We start from the raw sequence: 15,576 nt of genomic DNA, 5'->3' as shown, positions 1-15,576 counted from the left end.
GGTTATAGAATTTAGATTTATACGTTTATAAAAGTGTCCGTTACACATTAGTGTGAATATCAAAACAATGCTCTTGTCCAGGAGTCCCCGACCTTTTTTTTTTTTGTACCGCGGACCAGTTTCACTTCGGCATGATATTCACGGACCGACAATTAGATAAAAAAACTGTACAAATAAATCATGTACAGTTTGTGTTTCACTCATTATTTTTACAGGTTTATTTTTCGACTAACTTGATAAAACAAGCGACTTGACATATGAATAGTCACAGGCTAATGTAAAACAAGTATTTATTTGTAGTATTGTCGAGTACTTGACTCTGGTGTTGCAGAATTTACAGACCACATGACTCTTGACGAAGTCGTAACTGCTTTCATTTGTATTTGAAACCAAAATATTCTGCCACCTAGCGGCCGGAAATTCAATTGCCACACAAAAATGAATAAATGCTGCAAATATTTGCCTGTTAATTGTAAATAATGAAAAAATAATAAAAATGTATATTTTATACACACTTTATTCAAATATAAACCATAAAGTACTATGATAATTATTTAAATATAATTTGAAAACCAAACAAATTTATACAGTGCGGTGAAATTTCGATACAGTATTATGAAAAACATCCCAATATTTAATTGTCTGGATATTTTTCTTACAAACCTAATCTGTGAGGTTTGTATATAATCTCTGTTGTACTTTTAATTACCATCTAAAATGTATTCTATTGAGAAATAATCTATATGGTGCTGATTCAGCACTTTTTTTTTCGTGCAGTAAATTGCTTTTCGACAGTCATACATTGAAAAATATTTTACTTGAGGTCGGTTGGTGAAAATAATGGCCACGTCAAACTGGTCCGTGGGGCGAGAATATTGGGGTACCCCTGGACTAGTTCATCTCAACAGACATTCCCGTTGGCAGAGGTTTGAACATGACGTGTAAACTAGTGCGAGGTATTACAGAGGAACTTTTTCAAAAGGCACGTTAAGCTAATCCACAGGCACATGACGCTGGAGGACCCCACAGGGGCAGGTAACACATTCAGGTAGGGGGGCGTGGTGCGGGGGGACCCCCAACAATCGTCTCTCTGTTACTCCTGCTGAACACTGAGCTGGAACGAATGTCATTGAGTTTGTTCAACCACGCAGAGAAGAAGTAACCTCAGCCTTAACATCTCGTCGCTTCTCAACCTCATTACCCGACCGTTGACGGGGTTCATCCTTTTCGGCCGGAGGCGAACGATCGTCTGCAGCCACGGCGACTACCTGCAGCGCCGAGGAAGGAAGGAGAAACAAGTGTTTGCACCCACATCAGATTGATGTTTTAACAAGGTTGACCAGGTGTAGACGACTGTGTGTACTAAACACCGCCGCAGACGATTTATGCTGCGACGCTTCAGCAAACCAACGGTTGCAATATTTCAAATGTTTGATTTATTTTTTTATTTAATTTCTATGCATTCTTCTATTTAATAATTTGTATTTTAAACGATGTATCTGTATTGCATAATTTAATTTAATAATTTCTACAATTAAAGGTTTTTATCAGTTTAATTTTTTCAAATAAATACATTTAATATTTACAAAATAAATGTATTTTCACACATAGTTTATTATTCTAATTGCAACTAATACTGGCATAAATGTTCATAGTTCAACAAAAATTATATTATCTTAATAATTAAATCAATAATTTTTGTAGTAAAAGTGAAAATGTAAATATTTTCAAAACAAAATATTTTTTTAAGGATCGGGGAAATGCGAGTTCTTCTACTGGAGCGGGGTCGCAATTCTCGCTGCAGAGTTTTGTTTCGTTCAAAGTTCAAATATTCAATGTATTTATTAATCCTATTTTCCGAGAGTGCCATCAAAATATTGAATTTAACATTTCAAATTTTGCAACTTTTAATTAGTATTATGAAAATATATTTTTTTAAAGCATAGAAACATTAAACAATATATAATGATGATGATCGTTTCTGAATTGAAAGGTGGAATTTAAATGTATTGAATAATTCAATGGTAATAAAAAAAACGATTTTATTTTAGAAAACAGGAAAAAAGAGAGTTTGATATTCTAATTAAAAAACACATATTCTTAATTTCATAATGTTTAGTCATGAATGGAATGTTTTTGTTGAATTAATAGAATCAGAAAATTTGTATTTCCATTTGTTATGATGGCATTACAGAATATAAAAATGAAATATGAATGAAATAAAAAAAAGAGATTGATAAAATAGAAAACAATAAATTAAATAAAGTTTTACCTTACCTTAAATAATACAAGATACATTAATTTACAAAAGAAATACCCATGATCTGTACAGAATATGAATATATTATGATAGAAATATTAACTGTATTTGTGAAAAAATATATATATATATTTTTAATTAATTTAATTAATTAGAAAAAAAAAGAAATCAAGTTTTAACATTTAAAAGGTGAAATTCAAACCTTCAATATTCTGAAGTGTTGATATTCCCTCATAGTCATGTGACACACATTATAAGAGACACTCACAGCTCGGAGTCTTCAATAGAATCCGGCTCCTCGATGGTCTCTAGACGTCTCTTGCAGGCGTCCAAGATCTTCTTCCTGGGCCCCAGTGGGATGTGGATGCTCTTCAGGTCGTCGTCGGAGCACAGCAGCAGGGCCTCCAGGTCGATCTTCTCCCTCCTGAAGATGGACAGGAACTCGCCCATGTGCTGCGAGGCCAAGAAGACCTCCAGAGGACTGGACTCGGCCTCGTCGTCGTCGTCCAGACCCAGCTCCACCTCGTCCCAGGGCACCTCCTCCGCGTTCCTCTCCTGCAGGCTGTGAGCGCTGCCGATGCTGTCCTGGTCCAGACCCGAGTACTGTCGCAGCCTGCTGCGCAACCGCACCGCGTTCCCCGACGGCTCCCCTTCCTGCCCGCCCAGGTCGAACATCCCGCCGCTCACGTAGTTCCTCCTGAACACCATGGTCCCCAGACCCGGCCTGTTGAAGAGGGAGTCGTGTCCCGAGTCGGTGCTGATCTCGGAGTACTCGGCGTTGGCGCCGTGGAGGTCCGGCTCGCTGATGGCACGTGAGATGGCGTCGTCGTTGTCCCTGGGGAACATGTCCCGGATGTTGCGGCGGCCATATTCCTTGGGGTTGACGTAGGTTCCCTGCTTGAGGAACATGACGTCGTTCCCCAGCTGAAGCCCGGAGAGAGAGCGAACGCTCTTCCTCCCGTCTTCGTAGATCTTGAAGGTCCCGTCGCCCTGTTTTCTTTTCTCCAGCTTTTTCTGGATCTTCGTCTTTCCTCGGTTGGTGGCGTGAAGGGTCGCCTGACGCGACGGAAACACACAATAATTCATCAGTAGTGACCTCAAACTGAAGCCGTTCCAGGTCACCTTTTTAAAGCTATAGACAAATAGTTATTCTGTGAGGGATTAAAAAAAAAAACCTGTCGATCCTGCCACTAAATAAATGTTTTTTCTAAAATAAATATCATGTAGATTTAGACATTTTGGACAATTTGAAATAAGAAATACTATAATAAATGGTGGTTTGTAATTACTGTATTACAAATAGATAGTTATTATCTATATTTTCAGAGAGGTTTTTTTTCCTGACCTTTTCCTTATTGTCCAGATGTTAGTGTTTAAATATATTAGGAATACATTTTACAAAAAACATTGTTCTTAACATTGCAATTCACTTATAAATCAATAAAATGCTACATTTAAGGCCAAAATAATGTGATATTTAAGGGCGTGTTTGGTCAAGAATTAGGCGATACGCATTGTATCACGATACAGGGTCAACTATACGATATATTGCGATACTGTAGTAACAAGGATATTTGTAGTATTGTCGAGTACTTGACTTGAGTACCACATGACTCTTGACGAAGCCGTAACTGCTTTCATTATTTTTGAAATGAAAATATTTCCAAACGTCAGCTTTAAAAGCTGCTGGAGTCGACTGTATCCTCTCGTCCTCAGTCATCACATGGATCTCGCGGGATTTCCTTATTCCTCTTATACCCCCATTTTATACCGAGGTAAAAAATATGGATTAATTCCTTATTCTACCTTTAGAGGTAATGACTGCTGCCATCTAGCAGTCTGGAGTTTAATTACAACACAAATTATAAAACAATAACGATAAACTGCTGTTGAATATAGAAAAAGTATCAAAACGTCTTCCGTCGTGTCTGTAAATTCTACTACTACTACTACTACTACTACTTTATTTTATTTACAACACAATTGAGGTGTAACACAGAAAGTGCTAAATTTAAGGGCAGAAATTTTGAAAAACTTTTGAATAACATCATGCGTTATTTAGGATTCCCAGGATGCCATCGTGGACCCAGGATCTGTCCGGGGATTAATTAAGCAAAACTACATAACTGTCTTCAGGTGCAGAATTAAAAATGTTTTTTTAAATAGGCAGGAAGTATAAGGAGTTTGATTTCCGCAAACCATTTTACACAGTTTTCTGTAAGACACTAAGAAATTGAAGCAAATTCAAGTAAATCTAAAATCCCACATTTATTTTTAGCTCTTTAAAAGAGCAAAAATATGACTTAGTGAGTACACTGTTCAGCAAATAAATAAACGTTTCTTGAACATTATAATATTGTTCTGAAAAATTGTTCAAAATAGAAAACGGCAGGAAGACCACACGGCTGCTCTCTCCCATCAAAGTAGCTAAAAAAAGAGACTTGAACATAAAACTTGTCAACTATTGGAAAGTTTGTTTTCCCCTCATTTAGAAGTATTATTACACAGTCCACAACCAACATTGACGTGTAATATGTAGCAGATATTTTAAGTATTATTAAGTTCTCTGGGAGAGTGTAAGAACACTGTCGTAGTGGAGCAGATCTAAAAGTGTTTAGAATTGAACATTTTTCAGGGGTGTAAGAATAAATTGATACAATATAAATCACAGTATTCTTTTCACGATACTGTATATATATTCAACAGCATTGAATGGATTTTCATTTACAATTTACATATTTATTTTTGTGTTGCATTTAAACTTCCAGCCAGTAGATGGCAGCAGTCATTAAGCAGCTGGAGGAACCATGAAACCATGCGAGATGGACTAAGGACGAGAGGATACAGTCGACGCCAGCAGCATTTTTAAAGCTGATGTTTGGACATAGTTTAGTTTGAAAACAAATGAAAGCAGTTACGACTTCGTCAAGAGTCATGTGGTCTGTAAATTCTGCAACACCAGAGTCAAGTACGCGACAATACTACAAATATATCCTCGTTTATACAGTATCACTATATATCGTATTGTTGCCCCTGTGTCCAGATATGTATTGTATCGCCAGATTCTTGCCAATACCGGCCATAGCTACCACATAGAAAAGTAATACAATACCTGACAAAGTTTCTTACCTGAGAATATGGCACACTTACGGAGGCTACATTTAGGTTCCGCAGTTTATGGCTAACAGAGCTACTGGTGTAACTGGAAAAACTCATGACATCAGACACGGACGGCTCGGAGGATTCTTTATGGAACTTCCTCTCCATGCGCTTGTGGTGTTTCTTCTGCATCTTCAAGCACTCCTTGATCCGCCGCTCGGCCTCTCGGAAAGCCCTGTCCTTCAGCTTGCCGACCAGCTTGACGTTCAGGCCGGTCTGCTTGGTGGCGATGGAGTCCAGGTAGCGGACGCAGTCCATGTGGTTCTTGCTGGCGGCCATGTCCAACGGCGTGTGGTAGTCGTTGTCCAGGCACCATATGTTGGCACCGAAAGACACCAGGAAGAAAAGGCAGTTGAGATGGCCATTGGCTGCTGCCAGGTGGAGCGGCGTGTTCCCCCAGATGTCGCATTTATCGGGGTTTCCTCTGGGGAACATGAAACAGGTTTGATCAGAAACCAACTTGAAAACGAAAAACCAAGACATCCACGATGATTCAACAAGAGGAAAATACAAGCGACGATAGTTCACCGACCAAATGAGTAAAATCAAAGTAGACTCATGTTCATGTTGATATTACTATCATCATGCTTTTGTTTAATATTCATACTATTAAAGAACATTGACCACATCAGATAATGAGGATGGATTGAGCCTCAGAGGATGAAACCTTACTTATCCTTCCTGGTAAAAAAAAAGTTAGTTAAAATCTACTGAATTTGACAAACGATTAGGCTCACCGGATTATAAGGTACGATATCAACTATTGGTATTTATACAGAGCCTTTCGGATTAACACTACAGTTCCCCACAGAGTAATACCAAGGAGTTTTGTAGAGGTATACTACAGAACCTTTGTGAGAAACTGTAGTATTCTCAACGAGTAATACCGAATTGCCTTAAGCACTTATACTACAGAGCATTGGGGAGTAACACTACAGAGCCTCAAGGGGTAATACCAAGGAGTCTTGCGGAGTAATACTTAGGTAGGTCGCTGAGTCATACTATAGAGCTTTGTTGAGTGACACTACAGAGACTTGTGGAGTAATACCACAGAGCCTTGCAAAGTAATACTAAGGCAACTCATGGCAAAATACTACAGTTCCTTGTGGAGTAATACTCAGGAGTCTTGCAGATTAATATTACCAAACCTCGTGAAGTAACAGGTGCCTTGAGGTGTAATATTACTGAGTCTTGCGGAGTAATACCAAGGAGCCTTGCGATATAATACTCTGTGAGTAATACCAATGAGCCTCGTGGAGTACGCTAAGGAGCCTTGAGGTGTAATACTACTGAGCCTTGCGGAGTAATACCAAGGAACCTAGCGATATAATACTCCGTGAGTAATACCAATGAGCTTCGTGGAGTACGCTAAGGAGCCTTGAGGTGTAATACTACTGAGCCTTGTGGAGTAATACCAAGGAGCCTAGCGATATATTACTCTGTGAGTAATACCAATAAGCTTTGTGGAGTACGCTAAGGTGCCTTGAGGTATAATACTACTGAGCCTTGTGGAGTAATACCAAGGAGCCTAGCGATATATTACTCTGTGAGTTATACCAATGAGCTTCTTGGAGTACGCTAAGGAGCCTTGAGGGGTAATACTCGAAAAGCGCTATATAAATAAATATTACTTACTTACTTACTTACTTACTTACTATTGAGCCTTGTGGAGTAATACAAGGAGCCTAGCGATATATTACTCTGTGAGTTATACCAATGAGCTTCTTGGAGTACGCTAAGGAGCCTTGAGGTATAATACTACTGAGCCTTGCAGAGTAATACCAAGAAACCTTGCGATATAATACTCCGTGAGTAATACCAATGAGCTTCGTGGAGTACGCTAAGGAGCCTTGAGGTGTAATACTACTGAGCCTTGTGGAGTAATACCAAGGAGCCTAGCGATATATTACTCTATGAGTAATACCAATAAGCTTCGTGGAGTACGCTAAGGTGCCTTGAGGTATAATACTACTGAGCCTTGCGGAGTAATACCAAGAAACCTTGCGATATAATATTTTGTGAGTAATACCAATGAGCTTCGTGGAGTACGCTAAGGAGCCTTGAGGTGTAATACTACTGAGCCTTGCGGAGTAATACCAAGAAACCTTGCGATATAATATTTTGTGAGTAATACCAATGAGCTTCGTGGAGTAACACTTAGGAGCCTCTTCATAGTTTACCAACATTTGGACACATTTTTGAGCGTACCAAGTAAAATTGGTTCAAGGTCAGTAGGCACAATCAAAATTAATATTTTTGTTTTTGAGATTTTAAGTGTAGCTTATAGAAAAATATGCTACTTTTCTTTCGGCCAAAGACTTGTATTGTTGAAGATTCCATCCCTCTGTGAGATAGACTTGGACAAAGACACCAGAAGAGAAGTTTACTTGCAGAAAAATAGAAGCAGGATTCTCCCTGGAACTGACCTCAGGGTTACCTACTATGCCGGTGCTCCGTTACCATCGGTACGTAACCCGACCTCTGGTTTTCCCAGCACCAGCCTCTCGCCGCCCGTATCCACTTCCACAGCATGAATCAACTACTTCTGACTCCAAAAAAAACACGCCCATAGAAGCTAACTTCTGCAGCTCAAGTGAAGTTACTTGGACAAATATTTGCTTTTGTGATTATTTGCCCACTTTTTATCGATTTTAAACAATATCTAAGAGGTAAACATAGAGTTAGTTGGCTTCTCTCAGCTTGGTGGAATCACTGAATGTAGCTGTACATGTTCTTTGTTTATAATCCAAGTTAGAAATGGAGTCGTCGGTCCAGTTTCTCCATGTGCGTTGCCTCCTCGTACACCAAACTAGACATACACACTAACCTTCTGAAAATTTGATGAGATGGACGCGAAGCTAGTGAAGCGTAGATGTATTATTGATGGACCATGTCGTGATGTTTTTCACCAGGAAGTGTGTGTCAGATGGGCTGGGACTCAAAGTCGCACTTTGATTTCTTCTCGCATTTCCGTGGATAAAACATGTATTTGATTTGAGACGTGTTGTCGATTTAACTGTCTGTAAGTTCTAATCCTTACTAGAGCCATTTAATTATTATTATTTTTAATGATAGGACACTACAAAGGAAAAAATTAAATCGTGTTTGTGATTTAACAAATCGCTTGTGATGTATCAATTATGTTTTCTAAATCATTATTCAAATATTTTTATGAATGTGTATATATTAGTGTCCATCCGTGTTATTTTCACCACCATTTATGTTCTTGTTTTTTTAATAGTATTAATTTACTGTGTGGGGGGGATTGTCGTTTATTAATATTTAATAAAGTGTATTTTCACCTGAATTCATTAATTCTGATTTATTTATTATATTTTCTATACCATCATTTTATTTATATTTACTTTAAAATATATATTGTGTATTTATATGTATAAATCCCTTGTGTTATCTTAGGGTCAAGATAAACGACCTCCACCACTGAATGTGTATTTATGGCAGCCAGGGAGGTCGTTCACCTCGACCCAGAGACAACACAAGGGTTAAGTATGTTGTGATCTTTGTCACCATCATTGTTGTTTTGTTTTTTTTATTAATGTACTGCAGGGCTTTTTTATATACATTTCCTGCCATCCTTGAAACTTAATATAAATTAAATAAAAAATAAAATTGCATCTAAAAGAAATCTGAATATCGAACATAAACAAATGCATTTATATTACATGTGAAAAAAAACAACTTTGAATTCAATCGTAATTTAAAAAATATATTTTGATTTATTTATCATGTTTTCTATATCATCATTCAAACCTATGTTTATTAATTTATATGTATACATCATGATCACAGTCATTGTTGTTCTCGTCATTTTTTAATTTTGTATTTTTTTCTTATTGTGGCGGGTTGGGTTTGTATTTTTGAAATTTCTTTGTTATCCTAAATAATATAATAGATTAATCAAATGTTTAAAAAGTAAATAAATATGAATATGAAACATATACAAATGCATTCATAAGGAATATTTCAAACTAGGGCTGCACGATATTGGAAATAAGTGCGATATTTGATATTAGTGTCTTAAATTGCGATATCGATATTAATGCTATATTTTTTTTTCTTTCACCTAAAAAATGGAGTACTGAAGGGGAGGATTTAGAAAAGGGATACGATGCGATATTTACCTTTTGCTTCGGCGCCGACGTGATCGGAGAAACATTTCACTTATAACGCTCAGTTTCACGGGACTTGCATCGGTTTCCCGCGATTCTGAGCGTCATCAGAGAGGAGCCTCCGGCGCATCGCGATATCACCAAATCAACAATAAACCCCACCTCCTTGTACACGCACACATGACAGTTTAAGAATGACCTGAAGCTAACAAATTAGCTCATTAGCATACGGTGAAGACGGACAGGTTTACAATTGTTTGGAAGTTCCACAATCTTATAAGAAAACCTAGACGAGAAGAAAAGTACTTTCAATATGTTGCTTTAAGTAAGTCTTACTTCCGTGTATATACGGAAGATGCGCCGCAATAGCAACCCAGCCTAGCAAGCTGCTTTGCACAGCTCACAGACAGACAGAGACGTAAACAACAACGAGACATAGAAGTACAACTTTACAGAACGTGACACTGATTGGTCAAAGTGCGCATTTAAGAAATGCTTGATTTATACAATCAAAAATGATAAATTATGTTTTCAATATGTATAATCGCACATGCAAATATTGCGATATCTATATTTTTTCCGATATATCGCGAGGCCCTATTTCAAATGTATTAGTATTTCAAAGAAACTTGATGTGATATTAACTGTGAACCTATCAGTAAAGTCTGAAGGAGTCGAGGAATCACACGGTGTCTTAAAATCATAGTCGAAGATGAAAGAACAGGTTCAAGAAAAGAAATTCTCTGGATTCTTACATTTCTTCTCAGGGGCAATCGAGGACAAAACGTCCCTGAATCTGAGCCAAAACACCAGACATCAGGCTGTCAGAATCGTAGATCAAACCAGGAACATCCTCGCTGACATTTATGCGTCATAAATTCTAGTTAGCGCCGGCGATATGGCCGTCCGCCGCTTCTTTATGACATCATCAGCTGTTTGCATCTCCACTCCCTCTGACAGTTTGATGTCTCTTCAGACTCCTGCAATCGCTCACAATGTTCCCACTAAAGCTGTCCACTTTAAACCCTTAGTTCCCAACGCTTGTTCTGATTTTTTTTTTTAATTTTTAGGGACAGTAGCTCAGATTGCATAAGTAACAGACTACAGTGGGACGAGAGGAAGCAAACTTCGTGTCTTGATCACTAGTTGGAAAACCCTCTTCTGAATAATGGCATCAATGGCCGCGGCTTCTACAATGAATCGACTGTAAGAAGTGATAATGAGGCCATTTTTTTTCCCACCGGCAGGCAAAGCAGGTCAGCCGTGAGCGATGACGAAACGGGCCGTTGTGTGCTTCATCTTCGCCTGGAATGCTGCGTTTTTTGTAAAAATGACGACAAAGGTCAATCGTTTTTGGGCCCCGAGGCTGTGATATAATCAGGTGTGCGCTCCCAGGCATGGTCAAGAATGCACTACGACAATAATTACATCAGTACATTAAAATGTAGATAAATAACAACATTTTATACAGATTCTTACTCATAGCGAAACGCATATCCATATCTTAAATTCTACATATAAAAATGTATTTTTTTTAAATATTTCTCAGTCAATAATCTTACACCAGAGACTAGGTTCAGTTAAAACATTATGACCACCATGCTTTATAGTATATACAGTAGGTGATTATGGTATTCGAGAGACATTTAAGAGTTGACGAAAAACAATCAGCTTAAAGATTATTAAAAGAAAAAAAAATTAAGACCACTTTTGAAGCCCTAACAGGGTCAAACAATAAGACACATTTTTTTTTTTTTTTAACTTATTTAAACAAGTTAAACTCTACAAATCTCTTTAAACGCGTTTCTCGAAAATTACTCGACAGAATATTGACATGTATTCTCTTCATTAAATTGTGGATTTAATATCAAATTATAAAATTGAATGTGCATTGAATTTAGTATATTATTAAAAAAATTAATTACTTTTTATACAATTATAATGAATATTATATTACACTTTCTCTTTTTCCTATTGTCTTTTTGTTACTGGGATTAGTTTTTTCTTTTATATTAAGGCTATTTTTCTTCACCCCTTCCTTCTTTATGCTTGTCACAGTATATAATATATACAATAATGTGGACACTGAGGAAATTAAATTGAGAAAAGATGTAGGATGCACACATCTTAAGACGTTTTTATTTGTTGAGGCTTTTCCTTGATTTTCTGGAACTCCTGTTGTGTTATCAGTTTTATCTTGATCTTTAAAATATATACTTTACTATTGTTTTGATTGTTTAAGCGCTTTGTGACCCTGGTCTGGAAAAGCGCTATACAAATAAAAATTCCTAATTACATGTCAAAAAACCTAAAAGGAAGGATGACAAAAAAAAAAGGCAAAGACACCAACAGGTAAAGATGGAGAAAAACAACACACAGGTGAACAAACACTCAAAAAAACAAGTAAAATATATGTAAAAAGACACTTTTAACAGTAGTATTTGCTCACTGTCTACACACCAAAACATAACATAATGTGATTTATTATTTCCAAGGAGGAACTTGTCAGTCAAACACCAATTAAAAGAGTGTGAAATCTTGTTATATAATACATAGTTATGTATTATTATTGTGACTATAAACTGGATTCGAGAGCCAGAATTTACGATAACAAATAAACGTCTCCAGTTGTTTTTTTTTCTCCTATAAAAAGGCAGCGAGTAAATACTAATAAACGTACACATGATGGAAAGACAACTTGTAATAATAAATATATATTATACGAACCCACGGGCCACGATGAGCCGCAGAGCCTCCAGGTTGCCGTAGTAAGAGGCCCAGAGCGTCGGTGTCATGCCATCCTCGTCCGGGGAGTTGAGCTCCTTCCTGGTCGCCTCCTTCAGCAGGTCCAGGTATCCGTCCCGGGCCGCCTTGTGGTACCTGTCATTCATGGCGCTCCTGCCGCTGCTCGACGCCCCGGAGTGTCGCCATTGTCGCCTCCCCGGCTTTGAGAAGAAGAAAGTTCGGGGGGAAAAAAAAGAGCAGGTTCGCGGCGGGTTCCGGTGGAGGCGCGTCGCCGCCGGTATCTATGGACGCTCCCGGAGCGCGCGACCACTCGGCGGATTCCAAAACAAATGAGGACCCCGTTAATGAGTCCGTTATCTGGAATGCCTGACGAGAAATATCAAAACTAATAATTGGAAATGTTTTAAATGGAATGAGAGGAATATGTATGAAGAAGAAAAAAAAGAAAAGAACAAACAATAATGCATTTAAAACTAATTTAAAAAAAAAAATTAAATAAAAGATGAGTTGGCAAAACAGCCAATTAGCATGCTATGCTATAACCATCTCCCATTTTGTCAATTCATCTCAGAGTTAATTAAATATGTTTATATTTAATATAATAAATAACTCAGTCATTTTATCAAAAATTGGAATATTTTAGTGTAATATGAGTAAGTAAGTAAGTAAGTAAGTCATTTTTATTTATATAGTGCTTTTCTAAACCAGGGTCACAAAGCGCTTAAACAATCAAAACAATATTCAATAAAGTATATACTTTAAAGATCAAGATAAAACTGATAACACAACAGGAGTTCCAGAAAATCAAGGAAAAGCCTGAACAAATAAAAATGTCTTAAGATGATTTTGAAGGAGTCAGTAGATCATCAAACACAGAGTGAGAGGAAGATCGTTCCAAAGCTTAGGAGCAACAGCCTGGAAGGATTTCTCTCCTCTGGTCCTGAAGCGTGTTCAGGAACCATCAGTAGATTCTGATCCACAGACCTCAGAGCCCGAGCTGGGGTTTAAGGCTGGATCAGATCAGTGATGTAAGGAGAAGTCTGACCATGAATAGATCTGAGAGTAAGAACCAGAATTTTAAAGTTGATCCTGAAAGAAACTGGAAGCCAGTGAAGAGTTCGAGGATCGAAATGTGAGTTCTTCTACTTGAGCGGGTCAGAATTCTCGCTGCAGATTTCTGAATCAACACTGAAATACATTCAGAATCAGAAACTTTAACTGGCAGTTTTGTAAACACAACATAGGTTTTTTTTTGTCAGTACAAAATAAAAGAATGAAATAAGATTACACACAAAATAGGCAATAGAAAAACAGAACCAAGCAACAGGGTAGCCGTTCTGCGGCGCATAAGTAGTATAGTTGAAGTTTACTTATGACATACTTTACAAACCAAATATTCCACTTATATATATGCTTGTAAAATGTACCTCAAGTACAGTGTACTATTGGGTTTGTTTTTTTTTAAAACTTTTTTATTGTCGTGATCCAGAAGTAAACTGTGCAAAGGATTATGGGTAGCAGAAAACAGACATTTACAGTTATCGAAAGATACATATATTGAATTATCCATGACGCCTACGATGCATGATCCACCCATTGTGAATAAAATATCTGGATCAAAAAACTTGTGTTGTCAGTGTTGTAAACACAACACAGGAATATTTTGTGTTATGTTATGTACGTCCAGAAACGTTACTTTTACTTTATTGTATTGTGTTCTTTTATTCACTTTGTATTCCATTAGTATCAATTGTTTTTATATTTCTACCAATTCCTGTGTTGTGTTTACAAAATTGGCAATACAGTTTTTTTTTGGAAACTTATAATGTTCCAATTTAGTCCAAAGAAACATCAGATTTTTATACTTTTAGTACACAATAAGGACATATACATCATTATATTAACCATAATTGTTCTTAATTATACTTGTTAAAGTTAGCTTCAAGTATACTTCTTTTTGCTTTAGGGTAGAAAAAACTACAATTATTAAATTGTACCGTTACTTCGAATATTTCATGGCCAAATGTTTTTTATGATAAACATTTCAACAAGAGATCATTAGCACATAAATAAGGACAGCAACAATCAAAGTTGTCAACAGAGAGCCCAGCCTTAACCTAGTTTCTGTCCTAGCTTGTTTAGCAAATCAGCTAATTAGCATGCAACGCTATTTTTGGTTGTTCTTCGTTGTTTACTAGATGGTAAGAGAACTTGATTGCGTTTCAGTTAAGATTCAAGGCAACAAATACGAGTTAGTGTTCGGCAAATCCAAACCAGAAAATGTATTGATAAGTAAGTCATCTATAGTGGAATCACTTGGGCAGATACTTAAATATGATAACAAGACATTAATAATGTGGTTCGTGGAAGACGATTGCGAAAGAAACTAAAGACGATTGCGAAAGTATAAAACTCATTAAGGAGGGGTAAAGGTAGTGGTCAAGGGGTAGGGGTAGTTTTGGGACACAGCATTCGTAATATACGGAAGTACTTTGCTCACAATTTTTGTGAGATGAATCCAAAAAATACCAAAATGTTATGGTAAAAGTCAACAATGAAAATGCTATAAAGAAAATTCCAATTTGTAGTTGACCCTCGCTCTTGAAATTGGTTTCGATCACCACACCAACTGGACCTTGGACTTACGAATCATGTTTAATGAAAACGTATCAAGTATTATTAATCATAATCATTAATCATTAACTTAAATAAAGTCTTTGTCCTGCCTTAAAACCTTTATTTTTAATTATTCTGTTTGTTTCCTTCATTCTTGCTGCCGGCCCAAAGACTTCAAGGGCCCCAGGTGGACTTCATAGGAAACATTTGAGCAGAGACGCAAAGATATTCCCGAAGTGTGTTGCAAAACAAGACAAAAAAAACCTCCCCCAGTCTTGCCCAAAGGAAATGATAGTAAAAATTTTAAGCCTTGGTAGAAATTGTGGACTGACCCGTGACAAAAGAGAGATGATGGTAGAAATTTTACATACGACTCCTAAGGGGAATCTCGCAGACTCACTTCTAGCTGTGGGGGGAAAGATTAGCATTTGAGAGCTTGAAGTATTTCCCCCAGAGCACAGTATCAAAAAGATAGAAGCAATAAGAAGCTACGCCTACTCAGGGAATTCAGATGCCAATTTAGATTGTGTCGTTTTTAAATGGTCAACGAGAATCAAGTTTGACCGGATCAAGACGTGAACACGTGAAACGAAGCCGATATTCCGAATAATCACGCCTGTATTCTCGGACGTGGTCATGCACTCCTGAACCCATTTCGCGGAAATT

At 37.3% G+C, this 15,576-nt stretch overlaps 1 protein-coding gene across 2 annotated transcripts; it reads right to left on the bottom strand.

Moving 5' to 3' along the window:
• Positions 1–28: 28 nt before the first annotated feature.
• On the bottom strand, positions 29–12,594 carry ush1ga (Usher syndrome 1Ga (autosomal recessive)). 2 transcript variants are annotated; one of them, XM_087810022.1, is made up of 4 exons: positions 12,277–12,594; positions 5,390–5,843; positions 2,529–3,316; positions 29–1,268 (listed from the first exon to the last, which is right to left on the bottom strand). In XM_087810022.1, the coding sequence occupies exons 1-4, from the start codon at positions 12,438–12,440 to the stop codon at positions 1,265–1,267; spliced, it is 1,410 nt and encodes a 469-aa protein (XP_087666148.1). In that variant the 5' UTR covers positions 12,441–12,594; the 3' UTR covers positions 29–1,264. The 2 variants fall into 2 exon arrangements, with proteins under 2 accessions (XP_087666148.1, XP_087666147.1); XM_087810021.1 differs by lacking the exon at positions 29–1,268 and having other exon boundaries at positions 2,525–3,316.
• Between the last annotated feature and the right edge of the window lie 2,982 nt (positions 12,595–15,576).

The sequence above is a fragment of the Callionymus lyra genome, chromosome 15, assembly GCF_982586985.1.
Source record: "Callionymus lyra chromosome 15, fCalLyr1.hap1.1, whole genome shotgun sequence".
Lineage (NCBI taxonomy): Eukaryota > Metazoa > Chordata > Actinopteri > Syngnathiformes > Callionymidae > Callionymus > Callionymus lyra.
This window is presented reverse-complemented; position numbering and strand designations above follow the sequence as displayed.

Coding starts and splice junctions, on each gene's coding strand:
- ush1ga (XM_087810022.1), bottom strand. CDS start 12,440: ATGAATGACAGGTACCACAAGGCGGCCCGGGACGGATACCTGGACCTG. Junction 5,844..12,276: donor CGGCTCATCGTGGCCCGTGG/GTTCGTATAATA, acceptor CATGTTCCCCAG/AGGAAACCCCGATAAATGCG. Junction 3,317..5,389: donor TAAGTGTGCCATATTCTCAG/GTAAGAAACTTT, acceptor CCGTCGCGTCAG/GCGACCCTTCACGCCACCAA.